The sequence below is a fragment of the Bos javanicus genome, chromosome 3 (genome assembly GCF_032452875.1).
Source record: "Bos javanicus breed banteng chromosome 3, ARS-OSU_banteng_1.0, whole genome shotgun sequence".
NCBI lineage: Eukaryota > Metazoa > Chordata > Mammalia > Artiodactyla > Bovidae > Bos > Bos javanicus.
Window position 1 is genome coordinate 67072857 of NC_083870.1, and position 27390 is coordinate 67100246.

A 27390-nucleotide genomic window follows, 5' to 3' on the forward strand; every position below is an offset into this window, starting at 1 on the left:
TCTGGTTTTATTTTTTAGTTAGCATGTATTTCCCTTAAAAGGAATATAGCCTGAAATAGAGTACAGAGGAACACAGGCAAGGATTTGAAAAAGTATTTGAGTCTGATTCAGTATTAAGGGCTCTGGTCCTCTTTCTGGGTTCCTGTGAAACTTTCTAGACATTCTTATGTTCTAGCTGTAAACAGAGGCCCCTTTCTATGTAAAATCCTTCCTAGATATAGGAAGAATACAAATGATAGCTAGATAAAAGGCTACTTTCAGTGCATTTTGATTGATTCATTAGATAGAAGTCAACAGATGAGGTTAGGTGAGTGTAACAGACTGAATAATGACCACCCAAAGATGGTTCCTAGTACATGGAACTTGTAAATGTTACCATATAAGATAATCTTTGTGGGTGTGATTAAGAATCTTAACATGGGGAGATTACCCTGTATTATCTGATAGGCTCTAGATCCAATCACAACCATCCTCATAACAGAGAGGCAGACGGAGATCTGAAACACACGATGAAGAGGAAGGCAAGGGTTGGAGTCATGTGGCCACAAGCCTAAAGTGGCATCAGAAGCTGCAAGAGGTACCGATTGAATTCTCCTCCAAGACTCCAGAGGGAACATAGCCCAAATGACACCTTGAGTTCAGTCCATGATAATGATTTCAGACTTCAGGCCTCCAGAACTCCAAAAGAGTATATTTCTATCATTTTAAGCCACCAAATTTGTGGTAGTTTCTATAGCAGCCTCAGAAAACTAATACAACATGTTATGTTATGTAGACTGGAGTCAACAGATATGAGAACATTTTAGAATTACAGCTGCTTCCCTTAGAACAATTCATCATTCTTCATTTTCACATTACATGTGAGTACAGTATCTTAAACCATTATTATGTTATTCCTACCCATCAAATATAAGTTCTCAGGAGTCGTCACAGGAATATTAACAAGTTTAATATCATCTTCATCTGCTTTGTCCCAGGAATTAGAATTGCCACAAGCACAGCTATGACAAGAATTGACACTCTGGACCTAAAATTGGATGGACAGAAGTTACTTCAAAATCTCTTTTGTAACAGTATTTTGTGTTCTTTTATATTTATAAATTATTTACATAAATCCTAATCCTGGTAGAACAACCCATGAGATTTCTACCTGAAGAGATAAATCTGATTATACTCAATCAAACTTAGAATTCATAAGACCCTACGTACTCTGAACGCTTATTTGCTCAAAATTATACATGTTGAACAATATTTTGAACATAAACCAGTTGTTGTTGTTTAGTCGCTCAGTCACATCCACCTCTTTTCTGACTCCAAAGACTGTAGCCCGCCAGGCTCCTCTGTCCATGGGATTTTTCACCAAGGATACTGGAGTGGGTTGCCATTTCCCTCTCCAGGGGATCTTCCCAACTCAGGGATCAAACCGACATCTCTGCATCTCCTGCACTGTAGGCAGAGTCTTTACCACTGAGCCACCAGGGAATTTATTTCCATCAAAAATCAAGCAGCTATTTTTATAGTTTACTGTCATTTAAGTATTTACTTATAAATTTTACCCACACCTACTTTGATTTGAGGTAACTAGCTTACTTTCCTTTCAGAACTTATTACAATGCTGATTATCTGCTGTAATAATGAAAATCGAAAAGCCTCTATCATCTTTACTTCTCTAGCAAGGTCTGCTGAGCCAATCATTTGTCACTTCTTTGCAAAGACTCCCAAATCTTGAACTTCAGTTCTGCCCTCTTTTGAGAAATCTAAGCTCACATTTCCACCTGCCTATTTGATGACTCCACGTGGCTCTCCTGCTGGCATCTCAAACTGATAATACGAAAAAAGAGCTTTCCATCTTCCCAAAACAAAAACTCCTCCCAAGTTCAGTAAAATTACTTTTATCTCCATAACTTCTCAAACTAGGTAACAAGAAGTCATCTTTAACTTCTCTTCCCACACCTCTCATATCTAGTTATCAAGTCTTGTGGACCCTGTCCCCTCCTTTTCTACTCCTGTTGTTATGACTCTCACTCAGGCACTCATTAAGAGGCAGAAATCTGGGTTCACAGTCCTAACAGCAGAGTAAGTAAGTAGGTCAGCGAAGGCATGGATAGCAAAGTGATTCTAAAGACTAATTATTTATACTGTTATCATAAAACTCCTTTTCTCTAGTCAAGAACAGCTTCAATTTTCAGTTCAGAAAATTTAAAAGAGAGGTACCTCTCTGACACAGAGGAGGTCCAGATTATAGAAAGGGCATATACTTCATTATCCTACTCAGTTTCCCAGAGGAATTGAAAGGGCACGTCTTTGATCTAAATGTTCCTCCCACGGACAGAGGAACCTGGTGGGCTACAGTCCAAGGGGCCGCAAAGAGTCAGACATCACTGAGTGACTAAGTACAACACAGCACAGCACAGCAGAAGAGCCTTTAAAATGTGATATATTTTTAGGCATTTAAGAAAGGAGCAGCTATCTGTTCCAATGAAATACAGAAGCAAGGTATGAACAGATTATAGTATTCTATTAAACTATTTTTTAAATGAATAATCATGATGTTAGAGGCATATTCTCCCTGGAATACACATAAGAAACTGTCAGTGTTCATCTCTAAGGAGGGGAATTGAGAAGATTAGGAGCACATTTTTCATGTACATTATTTAGTAGCAAGTGCATATCCTACCTGTTATGTAAAGTAACTTTTAAACTATATTATATTTGAATAAACATTAACTTTACTCTTCACCTGTCAATCAATACTATGTTAATGGTATAAAGGAAGAGGTAAAGACTCCATACTTGGCTTCAGCAAGCCAAATACTGCTACATAAGCAGGTTCATCAAGCAGTTTTTGTAACCTACACCACGTTTGGCTGCATCTTTTAGCTTTTTGTAGAATACCTAGCTTTGAAGCAACACTTCCATACCAACACCATCCTCACAGGACCCCATAGGATCACATTACCTGACTCAAAAAAACCTGGAACCGAGCTAGCTGAATATTTCACAAAAAGGTAATTTTACTTGTCTGAAGGAACAGGATCAACCAGATTTCTTAAGGTTCTCTCCATGCTAATGCTATGCTATGCTAAGTCACTTCAGTTGTGTCCGACTCTGTGGGACCCCGTAGACAGCAGCCCACCAGGCTCCCCCGTCCCTGGGATTCTCCAGGCAAGAACACTGGAGTGGGTTGCCATTTCCTTCTCCAATGCATGAAAGTGAAAAGTGAAAGTGAAGTCGTTCAGTCGTATCCGACTCCCAGCGACCCCATGGATTGCAGCCTAACAGGATCCTCCGTCCATGGGATTTTCCAAGCAAGAGTACTGGAGTGGGGTGCCATTGTCCCTTCTCCATCTCTCCATACTAAAAGCTATCTAATTGTATGACATTTAAATCAATATATAATGATAGATATATAATTAAAATTAAAAGAAAAAATTAATAAATTGTTTACTTACAGAGGCTAAACTCTGTGCAGAACCCGAGTATTTACTGAAGAGTCCTCCATTAACATAGTTACAAGACTGAGATCCTTTGTCTTTGGCAGAACTTAAAGATAATGTCAAATTCTGTCTGCTACTGGAACAACTTGAACCTACCAAACAAACATATTAAAAGTACTAATAACCCCTATGATAAATTTCAGATAAAATTTCAAAGTTTATATATTCATTCAGAGGGCTCATTTTAAAATACAATTCCCCTCATTGTGTAAATTATTAAATACATCATACCATTATTAAAATCTATATCTCTAAATAACATTTTTAACACTGCTTCTGAAATGAAGATTAAAACACGCATTTAATTAATTAAGGTGATATCTGAATGGCCTACTGTACAATCAGTATAAAAATATTGGCAACTATGAACCTTCAAATTATAAATTTAACAAAATATAAGCACTTCTTATATTCTTTCCTGAATTATATCAAAACTTTATCCATATCACATTATCTTAGTCTTTTATACATCTGTCTCCCCTAATCATCTATCCATTCATCTTAGGCAGATGCTGTGTTTTAGTTTATCTTAATACAGCAGTTAAACTTCTCAAATCAAATCCTGGCACTTACTAGTTATATGAACTTGAGCAAGTCACTTAACTTTTCCATATCTCAATAGGATTATAGTCCTAATTCATAGGATTGTTATAAAGGTTATTTTAACACAGTGAATATACAGCATGTTCACACTGCACCTAAGATCTAATAAAAACCTCAGTAAGTGTGGGTTTATCGCTCAGTCATGTCCAACTCTTCGCAACTTCATGAACTGAAGCCTGCCAGGCTCCTCCATCCATGGGATATTTCAGGCAAGAATACTGGAGTGGGTTGCCATTCCCTTCTCCAGCGGTTCTTCCCAACACAGGGACTGAACCTGAAAGGCATCATTATTGTTGTAAAATGTTAACAACACTTGGCACAAAACAGTCTTTCATTATTTGCTACACCAACAAATCACAAGAGCATACGATAAATTAACAAATAAAAAATAATTTAAAATTTAAAGAATAAATCCAGCATGCTCAAGAAATTATTTCAATTGATACAATTTGATAATATGTACCATATCTTCGCACAGAGTCAGACATGACTGACGTGACTTAGCAGCAGCAGCAGCACCGTATCTTTAAAAAAGAACACAGATTTTTTTAAAGGCCAGCAATTCTACTTCTAGAACTGTATAAACTTAGAAAATAATCAGATAAGTATATGCGAAGCAAGAAAAATAACCTAAAGAATACAATAGGGAACTGGTTAAAAAAGCAAAGCACATTTGTACACTAAGTATATATTTAAAAATGACAGCATAGAGATACATCTACTGACATTTAAAAACATTCTTACATAATATTATATATATTTTTAAGATTGATTGATTGATTTTTGGCTGCTCTGGGTCTTCGTTGCTGCGCACAGGCTTTCTCTAGTTGCAGTGCACAGGTTTCTCATTGCGGTGGCTTCTCTTTTGGAGAGCATGGACTTCTGGGCACATGTGGCCAAAACTTGCTGAGCTTAGTTGGTCCACAGCTTGTGGAACCTTTCCAGACTGGGGATCAAACCTATGTCCTCTGCATTGGCAGGCAGATTCTTAACCACTGGACTACCAGGGAAGCCCCCATAATATTAAATATTAAAAGGCTACAAGAGGTATGGATTTTACTTAAAGTATATAAATCATTTATTTGTATATAATAAAAATTTTATGTCTCAATATATTTAAATGCAAATATAAATGACTATATATATGCCAAAATATTATCAGTAGTTATTTCTGGGTAGCAGAATTTCAAGCAATTTTCATTTTTTATTGATGCTTATCTGTATTATCTAAGATGTCTAATATGGATCTGTATTAACTGTGAGTTATATATTCAGTTCAGTCAATTCAGTCACTCAGTCATGTCTAGCTCTTTACGACCCCAGGAACTGCAGCAGGCCAGGATTCCCCATCCATCACCAACTCCCAGAGCTTGCTCAAACTCATGTCCATCAAGTCAGTGATGCCATCCAACCATCTCATCCTCTGTCATCCTCTTCTCCTCCAACCTTCAATCTTTCCCAGGATCCACATGTTTTCAAATAAGTCAGTTCTTCGCATCAGGTGGCCAAAGTATTGGAGTTTCAGCTTCAGCATCAGTCCTTCCAATGAGTATTCAGGACTGATTTCCTTTAGGATGGACTGGTTGGATCTCCTTGCAGTCCAAGGGACTCTCAAGAGTCTTCTCCAACATCACAGTTCGAAAGCATCAATTCTTCGGCGCTCAGCTTTCTTTGTAGTCCAACTCTCACATTCATACGTGACTATTGGAAAAACCATAGCTTTGACTAGACGGACTTTTGCTGGCAAAGTAACGTCTCTGTTTTTTAATATGCAGTCTAGGTTGGTCATAGCTTTTCATCCAAAGAGCAAGCATCTTTTAATTTCATGGCTGGAGTCACCATCTGAAGTGACTTTGGAGCCCGAAAAGATAAAGTCTCTCACTGTTTCCATTATTTCCCCATCTATTTTCCATGAAGTGATGGGACTAGATGCAATGATCTTAGTGTTCTGAATGTTGAGTTTTAAGCCAACTCTTTCACTCTTCTCTTTCACTTTTATCTAGAGGCTCTTTAGTTCTTCTTCCCTTTCTGCAATAACGGTGGTATAATCTGCATAACGGAGGTTATTGATAATACTCCCAGCAATCTTGATTCCAGTTTGTGCTTCATCCAGGCTGGCATTTTGCATGATGTACTCTGCATATACGTTAAATAAGCAGGGTGACAATATACAGCCTTGACGTACTACTTCCTGATTTGGAACCAGACTGCTGTTCCATGTCCAATTCTAACTGTTGCTTCTTGACGTGCATACAGACTTCTCAGGAGACAAGTCAGGTGGTCTGGTATTCCCATCTCTTTCAGAATTTTCCAAAGTTTGTTGTGATCCACACAGTTAAAGGCTTTGGTGTAGTCAATAAAGCAGAAGTAGACGTTTTTCTGGAACTCTCTTGCTTTCTCGATGATCCAACAAATGTAGGCAATTTGATCTCTGGTTCCTCTGCATTTTCTAAATCCAGCTTGAACATCTGGAAGTTCACAGTTCATGTACTGTTGAAGTCTGGCTTGGAGAATTTTGAGCATTACTTTGTTAGTCTGTGAGATGAGTACAATTGTGCAGTAGTTTGAACATTCTTTGGCATTGCCTTTCTTTGGGATTGGACTGAAAACTGACATTTTCCAGTCCTGTGACCATTGCTGAGTTTTCCAAATTTGCTGGCATAATGAGTGCAGCACTTAGGCAGCATTATCTTTTAGGATCTGAAATAGCTCAACTGGAATTCCATCACCTCCACTAGGTTTTTTCATAGTGATGCTTCCTATGGCCCACTTGACTTTGCATTCCAAGATGTCTGTCTGTAGGTGAGTGATCACACCACCGTGGTTATCTGGGTCATGAAGGTCTTTTTTGTATAGTTCTTCTGTGTATTCTTGCCACATCTTCCTAATATCTTTTGCTTCTGTTAAGTCCAGACCATTTCTGTCCTTTATTGTGCCAATCTGCATGATGTTTCCTTGGTATCTCTAATTCTCTTAAGGAGATCTCTAGTCTTTCCTTGGAGAAGGCAATGGCACCCCACTCCAGTACTCTTGCTTGGAAACTCCCATGGATGGAAGAGCCTGGTGGGCTACAGTCCATGGGATCTCGAAGAGTCGGACACGACTGAGCGACTTCATTTTCACTTTTCACTCTCATGCATTGGAGAAGGAAATGGCAACCCACTCCAGTGTTCTTGCCTGGAGAATCCCAGGGACGGCGGAGCCTGGTGGGCTGCCGTCTATGGGGTTGCACAGAGTTGGACACGACTGAAGCGACTTAGCAGCAGCAGCAGCAGCAGCAGCAGCAGCTAGTCTTTCCCATTCTTTTGTTTTCCTCTATTTCTTTGTATTGATCGCTGAGGAAGGCTTTCTTATCTCTCCTTGCTATTCTTTGGAACTCTGCATTGCAATGGGTGTATCTTTCCTTTTCTCTTTTGCCTTTAGTTTCTCTTCTTTTCCAGCTATTTGTAAGGCCTCCTCAGACAGCCATTCTGCCTTTTTGCACTTCTTTTTCTTGGGGATGGTCTTGATCACTGCCTCCTGTACAACGTCACAAACCTCCATCCATACTTCTTCAGGCACTCTGTCTATCAGATCTAATCCCTTGAATCTATTTATCACTTACACTGTAGAATCATAAGGGATTTGATTTAGGTCATCCTTGAATGTCTAGTGGTTTTCCCTACTTTCTTCAATTTAAGTCTGAATTTGGCAATAAGGAGTTCATGATCTGAGCCACAGTCAGCTCCTGGTCTTCTTTCTGCTGACTATATAGAGCTTCTCCATCTTTGGCTGCAAAGAATATAATCAGTCTGATTTTGGTATTAATCATCTGGTGATGTCCATGTGTAGAGTCTTCTCTTGTGTTGTTGGAAGAGGGTGTTTGCTATCACCAGTGCGTTCTCTTGGCAAACTTTGTTAGCCTTTGCTTCCTTTTGTACTCCAAGGCCAAATTTGCCTGTATTCCAGGTATTTCTTGACTTCCTACTTCTGCATTCCAGTCCTCTATAATGAAAAGGAGATCTTTTTTGGGTGTTAGTTCTAGGAGGTCTTGTAGGTCTTCATAGAACTGTTCAACTTCAGCTTCTCAGCATTACTGGTTGGGGCATAGACTTGGATTACTGTGATACTGAATGGTTTGCCTTGGAAACAGAGATCATTCTGTTGTTTTTGAGACTGCATCCAAGTACTGCATTTTGGACTCTTTTGTTGACTATGATGGTTACTCCATTTCTTCTAAGGGATTCTTGTCCACAGTAGTAGATATAACAGTCATCTGAGTTAAATTCACCCATTCCAGTCCATTTTAGTTCACTGATTCCTAAAATGTCAATGTTCAGTCTTGCCATCTCCTGTTTGAGCACTTCCAATTTGCCTTGATTCATGGGCCTAATGTTCGAGGTTCCTATGCAGTATTGCTCTTTACAGCATCAGACTTTACTTCCATCAACAGTCACATGCACTACTGCTGCTGCTAAGTTGCTTCAATCCTGTCCGACTCTGCGCGACCCCGTAGACAGCAGCCCACCAGGCTCCGCTGTCCCTGGGACTTTCCAGGCAAGAACACTGGAGTGGGTCGCCATTTCCTTCTCCAATGCATGAAAGTGAAAAGTGAAAGTGAAGTCACTCAGTCGTGTCTGACTCTTCGTGACCTCATTGACTTCAGCCTACCAGGCTCCTCCGTCCATGGGATTTTCCAGGCAAGAGTACTGGAGTGGGTTGCCATTGCCTTCTCCTCGCATCCACTACTGGGTATTGTTTTTGCTTTGGCTCCATCTCTTCATTCTTTCTCGAGTTATTTCTCCACTGTTCTCCAGTAGCGAATTGGGCACCTACTGACCTGGGGAGTTCATCTTTCAGTGTCCTATCTTTTTGCCTTTTCATACTATTCGTGGGATTCTCAAGGCAAGAATACAGAAGTGGTTTGCCATTCCTTTCTCCAGTGGACCATACTTTGTCAGAACTGACCCTACACAGCATGGCTCATAGTTTCATTGAGTTAGACAAGGCTGTGGTCCATGTGATCAGTTCGGTTAGTGTTCTATGATTGTGGTTTTCATTCTGTCTGCCCTCTGATGGAGAAGGATAAGAGGCTTATAGAAGCTTCCTGATCGGAAAACCTGACTGAGGGGCAAACTGAAACTGACTGAGGGGCAGGTTGTTCTGATGGGCAGGGCCATGCTCAGTAAATATTTAATCCAATTTTCTGCTATATATTAAGCAAGGAAATCTTGGAAACTAAAACGCCGAAATTACTGCACTGCATGTACAAATTACTCTACTGCAATGGTGTACATATAAAATTTCCTTTGTAGACTTAATTCAGCTATTTCTACATACCTTTGTCTGACACTGCTCTTTTAGTGCATTCAAGTATGAGGTGCTCTGGTTCCCATGGTAATATTTTTCCTTTCTTTTTTCCACGTCTTCTTTTAAAGTGATGGGCCAGAAAAATTACAGATACAGCGCTCACTGCAGTTACCATGAATAACTTTTTAGCTACTGGCGAAAATTTGATCTAGAAAAGATGCAGTCAGGGTGATTATTTGCTTGCTTAAAACCTACAAAAAGACTAAAATTACTCTGAAGCTAACATAGTTCTAAATACTGCCAAGATAACATTATTTCACTCTTTCAATGACAGCTAGCCCAAATGAATTTCAAAAATATACTAAAAAAAGTAGTAATTTATCATCCACTACTCAAAAGTTCTCAGCTAAACACTAAAAATCAAAAAGTCATCAGAAGCACAAAATAATTCAATTCCATTAATATCTGTTAAACAACTAATGATTAATTCATGCAACTCAATCTTCTATCTGAATAACATCAGGAATCACTGCAGGAATGATTTAATCAGACTTTTAAAATGAACCAATTTTTTTCTATTTAACTGGAGGATAATTGCCTGACAATATTGGTTTGATTTCTACCATACATCATCATGAATTAGCCATAGGTATCCATATGTCCCCTCCCTCTTGAACTTCCCTCCCACCTCCCACCCTTTCCCACCCCTCTAGGTTGTTACAGAGCCCTCATTTCAGTTCCAAGCCATACAGCAAATTTCCATTGGCCATCTTAAACTGAACTGTTTTTTCCCAAACTCTCTGGAAATCTGGGAAAACATAAGTTAACTCAATTTATAAATATCATTTGTTGTTGTTGTTCAGATGCTCAGTCGTGTCTGACTCTGAGACCCCATGGACTGCAACCCCTCAGGCTCCTCTGTCCACAGGATTTCCCAGGCAAGAATACTGAAGTCGGTTGCCATGTCCTACTCAAGAGGATCTTCCTGACCCACGGATTGAGCCCACATCTCCTGCATTGGCAGGCAGACTCTTTAACGCTGAGCCACCTGTCACTTGAATAAGACTTTTTATTCATGAATTAATCAACAAACATTTACTCAGCATTTTATAATATACCAGGACTGTGTTATGAAAATGAAAATTAAAATCTTGGTATAATTCTATTCAGTAAGTATGTATCAGCCAGTGCCTCTCTTGCTTGGCCACCCCTCCCTTGAGGTGTTCCTTCTGTTCTTTCTTCAATAAATTTGCTTTTGCCACAAAAAACAAGTAAGTATGTATCAAATGTCTCCCACTGATCAAGAAGCACCAGAGGATACAGATCTTGCTTTCCTCAAGCAATGAGCTAAAAGTAAAGACAGATATACAAATAATGTATTACAAATAACTACAGTATAATGTGATAAATACAGTAATGTTAAGTATGAACTAAGTACTAACATAAGAGCAAGTGGTAATTATCTTTTTCTTGGAGGACAAACACTATTAATCACCTAAAATGCAAAAGAACTTTAAAATAAAACTATAGCTTTGGGGATATAATGAGAGCTAGACAGACTATCACAAAGAGTGCAATCTTCCAACTACAAAAAAGCCAAATGCCAAATTCTCAATTTTTTTTTAATCCATCAGAATGCTGAAGTTGGAGGGTAATCAAATGGCCCCCAAACTAAGAAGACTGGTATTTGCAAGGAAAGACTGACATGAACACTGGGATTTCCCTGGTGGGACAGGGTTAAGAATCCACCTGCCAATGCAGAGGACACGGGTTTAATCCCTGGTCCAGGAAGATTTCGCATTCCAAGGAGCAACTAAGCCCATGCACCACAACAACTGAGCCCGTGCTCTAGAGCCCAAGAGTTGCAACTGCTGAGCCCACACACCACGAGTTCTGAAGCCTGTGTGCTCTAGGGCCTGTGAGCCACACTACTAAGTCTGTGGCCCTAGAGCCTGTGCTCCACAGTAAGAGAAGCCACCGCAATGCAAAGGCCCAGCACCCACAGCTAGAGAAAAGCCCCTGCAGCAACAAAGACCCAGCACAGCCAAAAATAAAATAAAGTTAAAAAAATTCATTTTTTTTGTATACCAGAAATGATTTACTTCCACTTGTCATTCGAATTTGGCCTCAAGGACTATGTTCTAACACAAAATTTAAAACTATTCTTACTCTATTTTTCTTCCAAATCCACTTAAGTCTTCCAAAACTATCATGAAAAATCAGAACATTCCAGTGCTGTCCCAGGCTTTTTTCCCTTTACAAACCCTTTTCCCCCTTTACAAGAATTATTCTCTTCAGTAATGTCTTCACTACAGGTACTGCCAAATTTTTTATTCTTTCCATCTCTGTTTTTCCCTCTGGACCCATAGCTCCAATGTTCATGGCAACCAAATGAGATTTGGGGGGAAAAAAGAAAACAGTTCCTGGAATTTGGAAGCTAAACATCCAATAATAAAATAAATTCTAAAAATAGCACTGTCATTAAGAACACCTTACTTCTCATTATATTTTATAAACTGCCATGATCTTATTATCCTGCCCTCCAAAAAAATGCTTCTTAGGTCAAATTTTAATATTTATGGCATAAGCAGATGTAAGATAAGAAAATTAAGACCTCTACTAAAGAAAATAATCTATTGGGAGTTCCCTGGTGGCCTAGTGGTTAGGATTCGGCACTTTCACACTGTGGCTGCAGTTCAATCCCATAAACTATGAGATCCCATAAGCTGTCTGGTGTGGTTAAAAAAAAAAAAGAATCTATTAACACAGGCCCAGCCACAGCTAAGTGGTCATGTTCTGCTATATCCTGCTGCTGCTGCTGCTGCTGCTGCTGCTAAGTCGCTTCAGTCGTGTCCGACTCTATGCGATCCCACAGGCAGCAGCCCACCAGGCTCCCCTGTCCCTGGGATTCTCCAGGCAAGAACACTGGAGTGGGTTGCCATTTCCTTCTCCAATGCATGAAAGTGAAAAGTGAAAGTGAAGTCGCTCAGTCGTGTCCGACTCTTAGTGACCCCCTGGACTGCAGCTGACCAGGCTCCTCTGTCGGGGGATTTTCCAGGCAAGAGTACTGGAGTAGGGTGCCACTGCTATATCCTAGGACACTGAAATTAGAGAACTATTAGGAGACATAAATACAATATTAAAACTACTGTCAGAAATATAACATTCTTTATTAATATGAATTCAAATATAAATCAATTCACTTTTAAGATCCAAATTCTGTCTACATATTATTATTTTTGCATAAAAGATCCATTACAACTTACAGTCTTAATCTTATGGAAAAAGAAACCTTTCCAAGACAAAAACAAGGTAAATTTCCCAGGAAAAGATTTTTATCAGAAGTAATCTAGGTAACACAAGGTCTGAAAGTTTCTACTACTCCTGCCTACCATTTATTCTGTTACTTTTTTTTCCCCACAGGAAAGTCAATTACTTTCTATATCATCACCCAGAAAACTGAAAATACAGCATCTCACAATCCCAAACTCTTGAAGGGCTTTTTGAGGTGATATAGTCCATTTCCTTAACTCCAGAGAAAATGAAAACCTAATACTGTCCTATTCATTCAACATGAACTGAGCACCAACTTATAGGCCAAACACTGAGAATAATAAGAAAGGAATAACACACTGTTCCTCATGCTCAGATTCCACAATCCTCCCTACTCCATAACCTGATGCTGTTGTTTAATGTTCTTGTCAAGTTCCCCCCTCATCTAATGTTCTCAGGAGACAGAGAACAGTCAGTCACTCACAAGTTTCCTGCTCCAATAACCTATTTCCTGTTACTCAGCATACTTTTCTAACTAGAACTAAATTGATCTATTCCTCTAACACAGTACCTTACACACCTTTTAATTGCGGTGAGGTAGTGGGGCACAAGGGCAGCTCTAAGAACCTTATGAAGTTCTAAGCTCAATAAGGGCAGAAATTATTTACTTTATATCAACTGAAACAGAGAAGATATTCAATAAACACAGTTTGAATGAATCTCTCTGATAACTGGAACACATCACATGTCACATACTAACTGTGACCTTTGGACAAGAGAGAATAACACCATCTTCTTAAAAGGGTTGCTGAAAGTAATATCTGACACATAGCATGCATTCCAAAAATGTGCTTATTATTTTAATTAAAACATTTTAAACAAACACCTTATTTTGAAATAATTTAAGAATTTATAGAGAAGATACAAAGACAGCAGAGAGAGTTCTTATATCACTCAGTTTTTCTCTAACAGTAACATCTTACGTAACCACAGTGCTCTTGTCAAAACTGAGAAATTAACATTAGGACAATATCTAAGCTACAGACTTTATTCTAATTTAACCAGTTTTTCTACTAATGTTCTTTTTTTCTATTGTAGGACCAATTCAGGATACCACATTCATTACATTTAGACAGATTTTTTATTAACATTTTAAAGTGCTGAGTTAATTGTTAGACTTTTCTGATTAACACCCTGAATCTGGAGAACCAACTAAACTACTTACCACTTCACTCTGTGGTTTCCAACTAAAAAAACAGTCTGCTTGCCTTAGTATGATACACAGTAATGTATCAAAGAAATCCTTAAAAAGACCACAGAAGCAAAAGACGAGTACTTTATTTACAGTATGTATTTATCAAATAAAAGAAAAAAATATTTGGAAAATATATCATTCCTTAAATACACAAGAAAATAAAACAGGAGCTCACATTTATTGAGGTGTTCACTCATCTTTTCTGTATGCCAGACAACATGCTTTTCATTCCTTTTCATAGATGATACAAATTGGCTTTCAAAAAGGATAAGAAACTTGCCAAAAATCACACAATTCCAGAGCAGTGGGATGTGAATCAAAACACATCACAGAAGATGTGTTTAAACCCATGCACGCTATGCACCATGTGCTAAAATTACTCCAGTTGCACTGATGTATCTTACTATGTGATTAATTATACTGAATGGCATCCAAAATGGACTGTCAGTTTTGGGAGGCTGAACTAATGAACAAAAATTTTCATACATGTCTTTTTCCATAAAACACCAATATAATTCTACAGCTACAGAACTGTCTACACAAGAACTCTGAGCTTTTCCTTGGTCCTTTGATGCTATTCAAAACATAGTCTGCTCTCTTAGTACAGGGCCAAAATACTTTTTGTAAGGGCCAGATAGTAATTATCTTAGGCTTAGGGAACATACAGGTCTCTACTGCAACCACTTAACTCTGCTGTTGTAGCACAAAAACAGTTACAGGTAATATATTAACAAATGAGCATGGCTGTGTTCCAATAAAACTTTACTTGTAAAAATAGGTGGTGGCCTTGATTTAGCCCATAGGCTGTAGACTGCTTACCCACCTTGGTGCATTTCATAACATGGAATGAGTTTTGGATACCCAATACTACGACTGGAGAGTAAAGGATGCATCCTTAATTTATCTGCAATGATTCTTTATATTATTTTAAAAAATATTCCATGGAACAATGTGGACAATAGTCATGGCCTCAGAAAATTAGTCCTATGATTGAAAAGCAGGTTGTATAGTAGAATTAGTTTGGATAAAACATACAAAAATAACTGGCAAAAATCCCAAAGCTTTGGGGAGTGCAAAACAATACTACCCTTATGGGAGAAAATTTAGCAATTATCTATCAAACTTTAATACATTTACTCCTCAACCCAAAAATACAAAGCCTAAAAATTAATCCTATATCTGTACTGTGTGAATTAATGTATATCAAGCTTATTCATTATAGCATTGGGCTGGAATCAAGATTACCAGGAGAAATAACAACCTCAGATATGCAGAAGACACCACCCCTATTGCAGAAAGTGAAGAACTAAAGAGCCTCTTGATGCAAGTGAAAGAGGAGATTGAAAAAGCTTCCTTAAAATTCATCATTCAGAAAACTATGATCATGGCATCCAGCCCCATTGCTTCATGGAAAATAGATGAGGCAACAATGGAAACAGAGACAGACTTTATTTTGGGAGCTCCAAAATCACTCATCTCACACGCTAGTAAAGTAATGCTCAAAATTCTCCAAGCCAGGCTTCAGCAATATGTGAACCGTGAACTTTCAGACGTTCAAGCTGGTTTTAGAAAAGGCAGAGGAACCAGAGATCAAATTGCCAACATCCGCTGGATCATGGAAAAAGCAAGAGTTCCGGAAAAACATCTATTTCTGCTTTATTTACTATGCCAAAGCCTTTGACTATGTGGATCACAATAAACTGTGGAAAATTCTTCAAGAGATGGGAATACCAGACCACCTGACCTGCCTCTTGAGAAATTTGTATGCAGGTCAGGAAGCAACAGTTAGAACTGGACATGGAACAACAGACTGGTTCCAAAAAGGAAAAGGAGTACGTCAAGGCTGTATACTGTCACCCTGCTTATTTAACTTATATGCAGAGTACATCATGAGAAACGCTGGACTGGAAGAAGCACAAGCCGGAATCAAGATCGCCGGGAGAAATATCAATAACCTCAGATATGCAGATGATACCACCCTTATGGCAGAAAGTGAAGAAGAACTATAAAAAGCTTCCTGATGAAAGAGGAGAGTGAAAAAGTTGGCTAAAGCTCAACATTTAGAAAACTAAAATCATGACATCTGGTCCCATCATTTCATGGGAAATAGATGAGGAAACAGTGGAAACAGTGTCGGACTGTATTTTTTTGGGCTCCAAAATCACTGCAGATGGTGACTGCAGCCATGAAATTAAGACACTTACTCCTTGGAAGGAAAGTCATGACCAACCTAGGTAGTATATTGAAAAGCAGAGATATTACTTTGCCAACAAAGATCCGTCTAGTCAGGGCTATGGTTTTTCCAGTGGTCATGTATGGATGTGAGAGTTGGACTGTGAAGAAAGCTGAGCGCCGAAGAATTAACGCTTCTGAACTGTGATGTTGGAGAAGACTCTTGAGAGTCCCTTGGACTGCAAGGAGATCCAACCAGTCCATCCTAAAGGAGATCAGTCCTGGATGTTCATTGGAAGGACTGATGCTGAAGCTGAAACTCCAGTACTTTGGCCACCTCATGCGAAGAGTTGACTCATTGGAAAAGACCCTGATGCTGGGAGGGACTGGGGGCACAAGGAGAAGGGGACGACAGAGGATGAGATGGCTGGATGGCATCACCGACTCGATGGACCTGAGTCTGAGTGAACTCCAGGAGTTGGTGATGGACAGGGAGGCCTGGCGTGCTGCGATTCATGGGGTCGCAAAGAGTTGGACACGACTGAGCAACTGAACTGAATGTTGTTTAGACAATGATTCTTTTGCAACCACATGGACTGTAGCCCGCCAGGCTCCTCTGTCCATGGGATTTCCCAGACAAGAATACTGGAGTGGATTGCCATTTCTTTCTCCAAGCAATCTTCCCGATCCCTCTGGGGTCAAACCCCATCTCCTCCATCAGCAGGCAGATTCTTTACCACTGAGCTACCAGGGAAGCCTCCAACTATTTAAATAATACATTTTAAAGAATAACATTAGTTTAGGATCATTGTAAGGATTAAAGAATTTACAAATGTATACAATATAAAATCTCTAAGACAGTGTTTTACACACTGTGGGTGCTGCTATGTCCTATTGCTGGTCTTTTTAAATGTCATCCAAATGGTGTGGTAACATAAACAAATAAAAGAATAAATACCAGACACTTATACTTAATATTTTCAGCTCTAGGAATAAAAAAAAATATATATATATAAATTGGACAAATATATATATATACACACACACATATACACACACATATATATACATAATGAACTGTTGAAACAACCCAAAAACTCAAAAATAGGGAAATATTCAATAAACTATAGCACATCTATATTTACAAAGCATTTTTTATGACAGAGAAAATGCTCAAAATATACAACTTTATAATCTCAAATGTAATCTCAAATGAGGGGGACAAAGCAGTGGGGGTGGGGAGTGAGGGACTGGGGAGCAGAGAGATGTATGCAGAAATAAAAGACCTAGGTAAAGTATAGCCAGTAAACTTTTATAGAGGGGTTGTTGGTAATTTTTATTTTCTCTTTAATTCTTTTCTGTATTTTTCAAATTTTCTTTTAATCATGTAATCCTAAAAAGGAAAAGAAAGAAAGAGAGAGAACATAGGTTTTGGGATCAAAGAAAAGCAAGTTCAAATGCCATATAATATACACAATTTTAGACAAGTTAAATAAGCCATTAAAAAGCCACCAGATCTATAAATTGGAGACAATATAAAAATTCGAAGAATCTTTTAAGGATTAGAGACATTATATGTACAAAAGACCTAACTAATATCTTAAACACTGTGAACACTAAGTAGTATCACTCTCATCCATTATATCTGTGTAACATCCTCTCCTATATAAAATTATATAGGGGACTTCCCTAGCGGTCCAGTGGTTAAAAACTCTTGAGCTTCCACTGCTGGGGAAGTGGACCAGGAAGTGATCCCTGGTCACGGAACTAACTATTCGATCCCACATGCCACATGATGTGGCCAAAAAAAGAGAGAGAAATAAAATGATACTATATTTTATCATTCTAAGACACTATTCATTTTAAGATGTAAGCAAGTTTTAGAAATGCTGAAGTTTGAAAAATGATTATCTTAGATTTGATGAAATTCATTCTAAGTTTAGTGAAATAAATGCTACTTTCCATATGTATCTTTTTTTTTAATTTATTTATTTTAATTGGAAGCTAATTACTTTACAATATTGTAGTGGTTTTTGCCATACATTGGCATGAATCAGCCATGGGTGTACATGTGTTCCCCATCCTGAACCCCCTTCCCACCTCCCTCTGCATCCCATCCCTCAGGGTCATCCCAGTGCACCAGCCCTGAGCACCCTGTCTCATGCATCACACCTTGACTGGCGATCTGTTTCACATATGATAATATACATGTTTCAATGCTATCCTCTCAAATCATCCCACCCTCGCTTTCTCCCACAGAGTCTGAAAGACTGTTTTTTACAGTCTCTTTTGCTGTCTCACATATAGAGTCACCGTTACCATCTTTCTGAATTCCATATATATGCGTTAGTATACTGTATTGGTGTTTCTCTTTCTGACTCAGAAATATGGAACACTTCATGAATTTGCGTGTCATCCTTGCGCAGGGGCCATAGCTAAACTTCTCTATGTTGCTCCAATTTTAGTATATGTGCTGCCAAAGCAAGCACTCCATATGTATCTTTTTATTTACTGCTTGTGCATGCTAAGTTGCTTCACTCATGTCCAACTCTTGCGACCCCATGGACTGTAGCCCATCAGGCTCCTCTACCCATGGGATTCTCAAAGCAAGAATGCTGGAGTGGGTTGCTGCCGGGAGCCGGCATATTGCATATTGAGTGCATATTGCATATTGAGTGCAACACTTTCCACAGCATCATCTTTCAGGATCTGGAATAGCTCAATTGGAATTTTATCACTGCTGGGAGCCAGCGTGAGGAACTCCGCCCGTGGCAAAGGTCATGAGGAAGGAGGCTCGGCATACGCAAAGGCAGGATCGAGCCTCAGGAGTCCCCCTGGAAATTCTCGAGCATCTACCCCCAAAACCAGAGTCTGCCTACTTTCTGCTTTGTGCTTTCACCTACACCTCTGACTTTATGGGGGGCTGTCCCCCACCACCTATCTCTGAAAAAAGAGTTAACTTATAGCTCCAGTTAATAAAGTTCCTGGGTGTGACAGTGTTTCAACCTACAAACTCCTTTGGAAATCCTCTAGCCTGCCAGAATAGGTTTTTCCGGTCACATGTGATTGTTCAGAGCCTCCCAACTGTGATAGGCAGGAGATGTTCTAAACTGTCTAAACACAGATCCCTTTGAGTAGTTAAAAGATTGATTAGGAATTGTATTGGTGAAGGGTTTTTCACTTATTGGGCCAATGTTTGCTGCTAAGTCTCCATATCCCTTACCTACTGTGTCCTTGGCAGTGTATTGATTGATATAATGGGTGTATAGAAATGTAAGTAGTAGCCTCAATGTTTGTAACCTTGGACCCTTGAGTTAATTCTTTTCTTGATTGAGCCCACCTCACCTTTGCCCTATAGGAATGCAATTCTATCCAATGCTTTTTGGAGGCTGGCGCCTGACTTTAGAATAATCACCTTTAGAGAAAAATAAGTTTCTTAAAATGTTAACAGGCCTCCTGGCCAGAAGATGATGTAAATCACCTAAACTTTTGCATATGATAAGTTTGAAAGCCTGGCTTTGATTAGGGTCAGGAACTGCTGTCCTTGCGTGACTCCACCCCTTCCCCCATTATCCTCTATGCACAACTTAAGGTATAAAAACTACTTTGAAAAATAAAGTGCAGGCCTTGTTCACGGAAACTTGGTCTCCTCATGTCATTCTTTCTCTTACCTTCTGGCTGAATTATTCAGCCTCTTTTCTTCACTGAATTTCCTCACTGAGCTATCCTCATTCTATTACTCATTATATCTTTGATGAATATTTAAATAAATAGGTCGCCTACGCCGTCTCTCCTTCGAATACCCTGGATCAGCCGGGGCTGGACCCCAGCAGGTTGCGATGCCCTTCTCCAGGGGAATCTTCCTGACTCAGGGATTGAACCTGTTTCTCCTGTAGCTCCTGCACTGCGGGCAGATTCTTTACCTCTGAGCCACCGGGGAAGCCTTTACTTATTTACTACAATGGAGTACAAACTGCATTGGAAGCAGGTATTAAAAAGAAAAGGATTGAGACTTTCTTGGAAGTCCAGTAGTTAGGACTCAGCACTTTCACTGTCAGGGCCTGGGTTCAATCCTTGGTCGGGGAACTAGAATCCTGCAGGCTGTGTGGCCTGGCCCAAAAGAAAAAAAAAAAAGGACCGTTACTATATAAAATACACAAATGGAGAATAAGCACATGAAAAGATGCTCAACATGACTAATTAGGGAAAAGCAAATCAAAACCACAATGAGAAAAAATTGGAATCCTTGTGCAGTGCTGATAGAAATTAAAAATGGTGCAGCCACTATGGTTAACAGTATCATAATTCCTCAAAAAATTAAAAATAGAATTACCATATGATCCAGAAACCTCACTTCTGGGTATACATCCCAAAGAACTGAAAGCAGTTATTTGTACAGTCATGTTCACAAAAGTATTAGTCACAAAAACCACAAGGTAGATGCAACCCAAGTATCCAGCAATGAATGATTAAACAAAATGCGGTATATACATAAAATCAAATGTTATTCAACTTGGAAGAAAAAGAGGAAATTCTGACACACACTACAATATAGATGAATCCTGAAAACATTACGCTAATTTAAAATAAGCCAGTCACAAAAAGACAAATATTACATAGCTCCACTTATGAACTACCTGGTGATAGTTGTCGTGGTTTAGTGGCTAAGTCACGTCCGACTCTTGTGACCCCATGGACTGCAGCCCACCAGGCTCTTCTGTCCAAGGGGTTTCCCAGGCAAGAATACTGGAGTGGGTTTCCATGTCCTTCTCCAGGGGATCTTTCAAACCCAGGTCTCCTGCACTGCAGATGGTCTCCTGCATTGCAGGCAGATTCTTTACCAACTGAATCACCAGGGAAGCCCTATGAAGTATCTAGAGTAGTCACATTCATAGAGACAGAACATACAATGGAGGTTGCAAGTAGCTGGTGGGAGGAAAAATAAAAACTGCTGCTTAGTGGCACTAGAGTTCCAGTTTTACAAGATGAAGAGTTCTCAAGGTTGGTTGCATAACAGTATAAGTGCACCTAATGCTACTGAACTGCACATTTAAAAATGGTGAAAATGGTAAATTTTATGCTATATATATATATATTACCACAGTAAAACAAAATTAAAATGAAAGGATTGTTTAATAGTGAGAACTGCTACTATTGCTAAGTCACTTCAGTCGTGTCTGATGCTGTGCGACCCCATAGACGGCAGCCCACCAGGCTCCCCTGTCCCTGGGATTCTCCAGGCAAGAACACTGGAGTGGGTTGCCATTTCCTTCTCCAATGCATGAAAGTGAAAAGTGAAAGTGAAGTCGAAGTCGTGTCCGACTCTTAGCGACCCCATGGACTGCAGCCCACCAGGCTCCTCCGTCCATGGGATTTTCCAGGCAAGAGTACTGGAGTGGGGTGCCATTGCCTTCTCCAATAGTGAGAACAAGTCTATTTAAATAACATAATTATCTGAAAATAATTGTAATAACAGACTGTGTAAATTCACTTAAGATTTTTGATAACAAAAACAAAAAAAAAAACATGAAATAAATAAAAACCAAGTAAGTTTTAAACTACTTTAACAAACACTTTGAACCATTTAAAACCCCAAAGGAAATTTAAATACTGTAAACATAATATGCTCTGAGCAATAAACTTATTATTCAACGTCGTATTTCCTTTAGTTTTTTTACCTGGCAGAGAGAATAGTACCAAGACAGAGGAAGATCAAACACTCTCAGTGCTGCTGTCTTCAAGGAAAACTGTGATTCGCTCACTGTTTCTTCTGACATGACTCCTCTTCTATCTTAATTAAATGAAACACAAAATATATTAGCCACAAAGATTTCTAGTTATTCTACCAAATGAAAGATACAAATTGAAAATTTAACTCTTTAAAAAGCTTTTCTTTTTTTTTTTTGCACTTAATTAATCATATTACACTAACCTGAAGAAAATAATATTCTGAACCAAATTTACTTAAGCTAAAAGTTTATTTATTAGCCAAAGTAGCCAAAAAGAAAATGAGTTAGATTTGAACTTTGAGTTCAGCTAGTAAACTTTCCTTTAAAAATTGTGGGTTCTAGATTCTCTCTTTTCTAGTGAAATAAATGTTTCAGCTTTTAAACAGTAACTTAAAATATTTTTATTTCCACTTTCCTTCCAACAACAACAGGGATTGGGGGGGGCACTGAAAGAAATTTGATTGGAATCTTGACTTTAGGGGCTAGAAATGAACCTCAGGGCTCACTGAACTTCATAGTTCAAGCATTTATCTTCCTGCTGCTGCTGCTAAGTCGCTTCAGTCGTGTCCAACTCTGTGCGACCCCATAGACGGCAGCCCAACAGGCTCCCCGGCCCTGGGGTCCTCCAGGCAAGAATACTGGAGTGGGTTGCCATTTCCTTCTCCAGTGCATGAAAGTGAAAAGTGAAAGTGAACTGTTCCACTTTTTTAAAAACTGTTAAGCTCTTGAAAGAAATGACATATACCAGCTATGAAATTTTAATATTGCTTTAATGCCGATTTCTACTGAAACCAATGAAAGAAATGTCAGTTGTTCACAGAGAAGGCAGTCATCACTAAGAGAGACCCATAAAGATAGCAGAATGCTGATAAAAACACAATGGTTAAGGGCCTAGGTCTATGCTTTGTAGAGCCAGAAACTCAAATTTTATACGTGTACCCAGCTGGACACACATTAAACAAATTCACACAATACTAATATATAAATTAAGTATACAAATTTGTTCACTTATATTAAGGAAATACACTAGTGAAAGAAAACTTTTAAAAATTTATTTATTTTCTAATTGAAGGATACCTGCTTTACAGAATTTTGTTTCCTGTCAAACCTCAACATGAATCAGCCATAGGTATACATATATCACCTCCCAATACTTTTATATGTTATCAAAACATAACCTTTCTGAAATAAGACATTGTAGGGAGTTGAATTAAGTATAAAAGGCTCTGTGGTAAGCACAAAATTAATGGGTCCTTAACAATATTTCGCTTCTCGGCGTTTTGGCTAAGATCAAGTGTAGTACTTCCCTGGTGGCTCAGACGGTAGAGCGTCTTGTCTACAATGGGAGAGACCAGGGTTCGATCCCTGGGTAGGGAAGATTCCCTGGAGAATGAAATGGCAACCCACTCCAGTACTCTTGCCTTGAAAATCCCATGGACGGAGGAGCTTGGTGCAGGCTACTGTCCATAGGGTCCCAAAGAGTCAGGCACAACTGAGCGACTTCACTTCCACTTTCACTTAACAACATTTCATACAGGCTGGGAAAAAGCCTGAGAACTGTTTCTGATGTATTATACAAGAGTAGGCCTTCCCACTAACTAGAATGTTTATGCCTACCAAATTTAATATTTCTTTTCCTTGGATGGTGCTGTACAAACTACCAGAAAATTAAAATTACCAACAATCCCTCTATAGCTTATTTGCTATACTTTCTTCAAGTCATTTATTTCTGCTCTTTTTCTAACCTTTCTGTTAATAACCCTTTTTTTTTTTTCAGAAGTCTATCAAAACCACTGATTAATAGTTTCGTTTTCATATCAAACACAGCAAGATTTCTTAAGGCAGGTTACTGCTACTGACAGTTTACTTTTTCCCTATTTGTGACACCCAAGGAGTGGAAACTTAATTTTCCCCACACTCATATTCTAACTACAATCTTTCGTCTTAGTATAATCAATATGTTAATCCCAACTGACAAACTGTGGTACAGACATATTAATGAGAAATACAAGGAAACCATGAAGAAACTGTTAAACAAGTGAAAAATAAGTCTGAGAAATAAGACTAGGAATGCAGGGTGGCAGGAAACCACTATTTTTCATTAAAAGTGCTTCTGTAATATTTGCTTTATAAAGTGTCTACATGTATTACTTTTTTCAAATGTTTCACAAAACAAGAAGGAAGCACATTTACCCCTCCCCCCGGAAAAAAAAAAACTTCATTTTGAGAAACATTTTTAGTAACTAAATAGATTCTGGACCAATAAAGGTACCTATACTATTGCATTTTTTTTAAATCCTGGAAGTAATTCACCCAAAGTGATTTTCTCCATAATATAGTTTCAGATTTTGAAGCAGAAGAAAAAGAAAATAAAGCAAACACTTCAATTTGCTGCAGTGGTTTTCTTAAAATAAATGTTCACTTTTGCATTCTAATCACCTCATACCCTTTCATTTAAAATCGCTGAGTGATTCCAAACTTAATCATTAATAATTGAACAGCTTCTTAAAACCAGTCATTTCAGTTGCTTTCAAACGTATTAATAAAAAAAAAATGGAGACAGTTTCATCATCACCAAAAATATTATACTCTGTAATATCACTCGCTTCTCTCCATTCTAACCATGAGACACTTTTTAAAATGTGTCATATACACAGTTTGTTTCTTAAACACACTTAAATTGGACTTTATAATCCAAGCAAGAATGAAAGTCTGCAATATCCCCCAAATTTTGTCATGAAATGTAAATCTATACAACAGAATTCTGAGAAGATACTTGAAATACAGCAAAAACGCTTACTTGAAATACTGATAAAATAATAATAATAAAGGTCTGTGCATGAGCAAAATCTTTTAGAGTCTTCTCTCCATAAAATAAACGTTGAACAACTTTATTTACAGGAGGGCTCCGACGCCACAAACCTCCTGATGCTAAATTATTCTCAGTAAGCCCCTTGAAAGAAAGCATAATCTTCCTCCTCCAAAAACCACTCCCCGCTCAAACCACTGACATTCTTGCAGAAACTTGGACCACACCAGCGGCTCCTCCCGCAAGCCTCCTCCGCCCTCACTGCGTTCTCCTCTGCAGCCTTCTTTTTCTTCACCAAGATGACCAGGAAAGGGGCTCCCTCTCGGCTCGGCCACCCAGACCCTCGCTCGGGCTCCAAGCGGTCGCCAGCCAGCCCACCCTGATTCAGCGCTCCGTGGCGGGCCTCCCTTCGGCTTTCTATTCCTCCTCCCAGACACGGAATCCAGAGGGCGAAGGCCAGAGCTCCCGCCCACCCCTCTGCCACTAACCTGCGGCCGCTGAGACCCCACACAGCCCTCCACCCACGTACCTGATGCTCCAGGCCCAGTGCAGCCGGTCCACGCCTGCTTCCCCGCCGCAGCCCGGCGCTGAGCCGCAGCCTGGCCCCGGGGGCGGAGTCCTTCCGGGGTCAGGAGTGGGAAGGTGGAGAGAAAGTAGCGGGGGCCTCCTAGCCTTTCTGCGTGAGGGGCTACGTGTGAAGCAGCTCCCGCCATTTTTGTTGAGGGTAGAGGCTCCTGCCTTTCCCGAATGGCTGTGAAATGTACAGTGGAAGAATTGCATCCTGTTACAGTGCTGTTAAGAAATGGCATCGCAGTTTGTAACCTTTTGAGGGCCCCAGGACCATCCTAGGAATCTGGTGAAAAATATGGGGCATTTTCTCTATATGTCATTTAAATACATTAGTAAAAGAAAATAGCTTGTACATTACCAAGAGAATATATATAATATATATCTATTATATATATATAGTTAGATACTCTGAACCAATCCATGGCTCCCAGGTTAAGAACGTCTACTACAGACCTTCAGCCCCTAAATAAATTAATGTTGAGCATTCCAATCCTGTATTAATGATGTTTTATTTACTTCGATTCCTTTTTAGCTTTTCCCTAAGTTAGGCAAGGTATTCACAGCTCTGAGGTTCTGTCTAAAACACATACACTAACGAGGGAGGAGAGAGAACAACAAAATAACATGCTGTTTTTATATGCAGTCCTGAGCCCAAACATTTCGTCCAAATTGCGGATTTAAAAATTCCAACTTCTGAGCATATTTGTGGTGAAAAGCCAAAATAATTTTGCAAGGATTGCTAAAACATGAGAGCACATGTTACTATTCCTATCTAAGAAACAAGAATGAACAATTATTTCTGGTGGTGTTCAAAAGTCCCTGTTAGTGAAATGGAAAATAGGATGAACAGTAATACCAATGTGTGACATTATTGTTGTTGTTTAGTGGCTCAGTTGTGTCTGACTCTTGCAACCCCGTGGACTGTACTCCGCTAAGCTCCCCCGTCCTTGGGATTTTCCGGGCAAGATCACTGGAGTGGGTTGCCATTTCCTAATCCAGGAGATCTTCCTGACCCAGAGATGGAACAGGAGTCTCCTTGTCTCCCGCTTTGCAGGCAGATTCTTTACTGCTGAGCCACTGGGGAAGCCCACAGGTGACATTACTAGATGAATAATAACTAAAATTGTACAGACTGAGTTCTAAGTGAAAACGCATGCGTGGGTGCTAAGTCACTTCAGTCGTGTCCAACTCTTTGCAACCCTGTGGACTGTAGTCTGCCAGGCTCCTCTGTCCATGGGATTATCCAGGCAAGAATACTGGAGTGAGTTGCCATGCCGTCCTCCAAGAGATCTTCAAGACCCAGGGATCAAACCCCACCTCTCTTCGTCTCCAGCACTGGCAGGCCAATTCTTTATCACTAGCGCCACCTGGGAAGCCCCTATTTAAAAATATTGTGCACTTATAAAGTAAATCGGAGAAGGCAATGGCAACCCACTCCAGTACTCTTGCCTGGAAAATCCCATGGACAAAGGAGCCTGGTAGGCTGCAGTCCATGGGGTTGCTAAGAGTCGGACACGACTGAGTGACTTCACTTTCACTTTTCACTTTCATACGTTGGAGAAGGCAATGGCACCCCACTCCAGTACTCTTGCTTGGAAAATCCCATGGACAGAGGAGCCTGTTAGGCTGCAATCCATGGGGTTGCTAAGAGTCGGACACGACTGAGCGACTTCACTTTTACTTTTCATTTTCATGCATTGGAAAAGGAAATGGCAGCCCACTCCAGTGTTCTTACCTGGAGAATCCCAGGGACGGGGGAGCCTGGTGGGCTGCCATCTACGGGGTCGCACAGAGTCGGACGTGACTTAGCAGCAGCAACAGCAGCAGCATAAACTAAATGGTGCTCTTGACACTTGAAGAACCTGAAATTTGTAAGGCTGTGTTTGTTTATTTCTCCATCTTCTCTCTGCTGCCTCTTTTCTACTTCCCACAACTTTCAAACTTTGAGCCTAGTGGGAAGAAGAGTAATAATGATGATGATGTGTGTGCTCAGTCCTGTTCAACTCTTTGCTATCCCATGAACTGTAGCCCGTGAGGCTCCTCTGTCCAAGGAATTTCCCAAGCAAGAATACTAGAGTGGGTTGCCATTTCCTACTCCAGAGGATCTTCCAGACTCAGGGATCTAATCCTGAGGGAACTAAGATCCCACATACTGTGTGGTGCAGCCGAAAAAAAAAAAAAAACACACTCAAT

General features: G+C 39.5%; 1 protein-coding gene and 1 non-coding gene across 2 annotated transcripts in view; both read right to left on the reverse strand.

Moving 5' to 3' along the window:
• The window catches only part of MIGA1 (mitoguardin 1), a 77806-nt gene extending 52392 nt beyond the window's left edge, over nt 1–25414 (reverse strand). The window contains exons 1-5 of the mRNA XM_061411525.1: nt 25157–25414; nt 21768–21880; nt 9420–9597; nt 3453–3589; nt 901–1027 (exon numbers count right to left, since the gene is read on the reverse strand). Of these exons, the coding sequence (XP_061267509.1) occupies nt 901–1027; nt 3453–3589; nt 9420–9597; nt 21768–21880; nt 25157–25340 (739 nt within the window). The 5' untranslated portion in view covers nt 25341–25414. The remainder of the gene's footprint in view (nt 1–900; nt 1028–3452; nt 3590–9419; nt 9598–21767; nt 21881–25156) is intronic.
• On the reverse strand, nt 18471–18578 carry LOC133245410 (U6 spliceosomal RNA). Its single transcript, XR_009735674.1, has one exon. It is a non-coding gene; the product is annotated as a U6 spliceosomal RNA (small nuclear RNA).
• Nucleotides 25415–27390: the final 1976 nt, after the last annotated feature.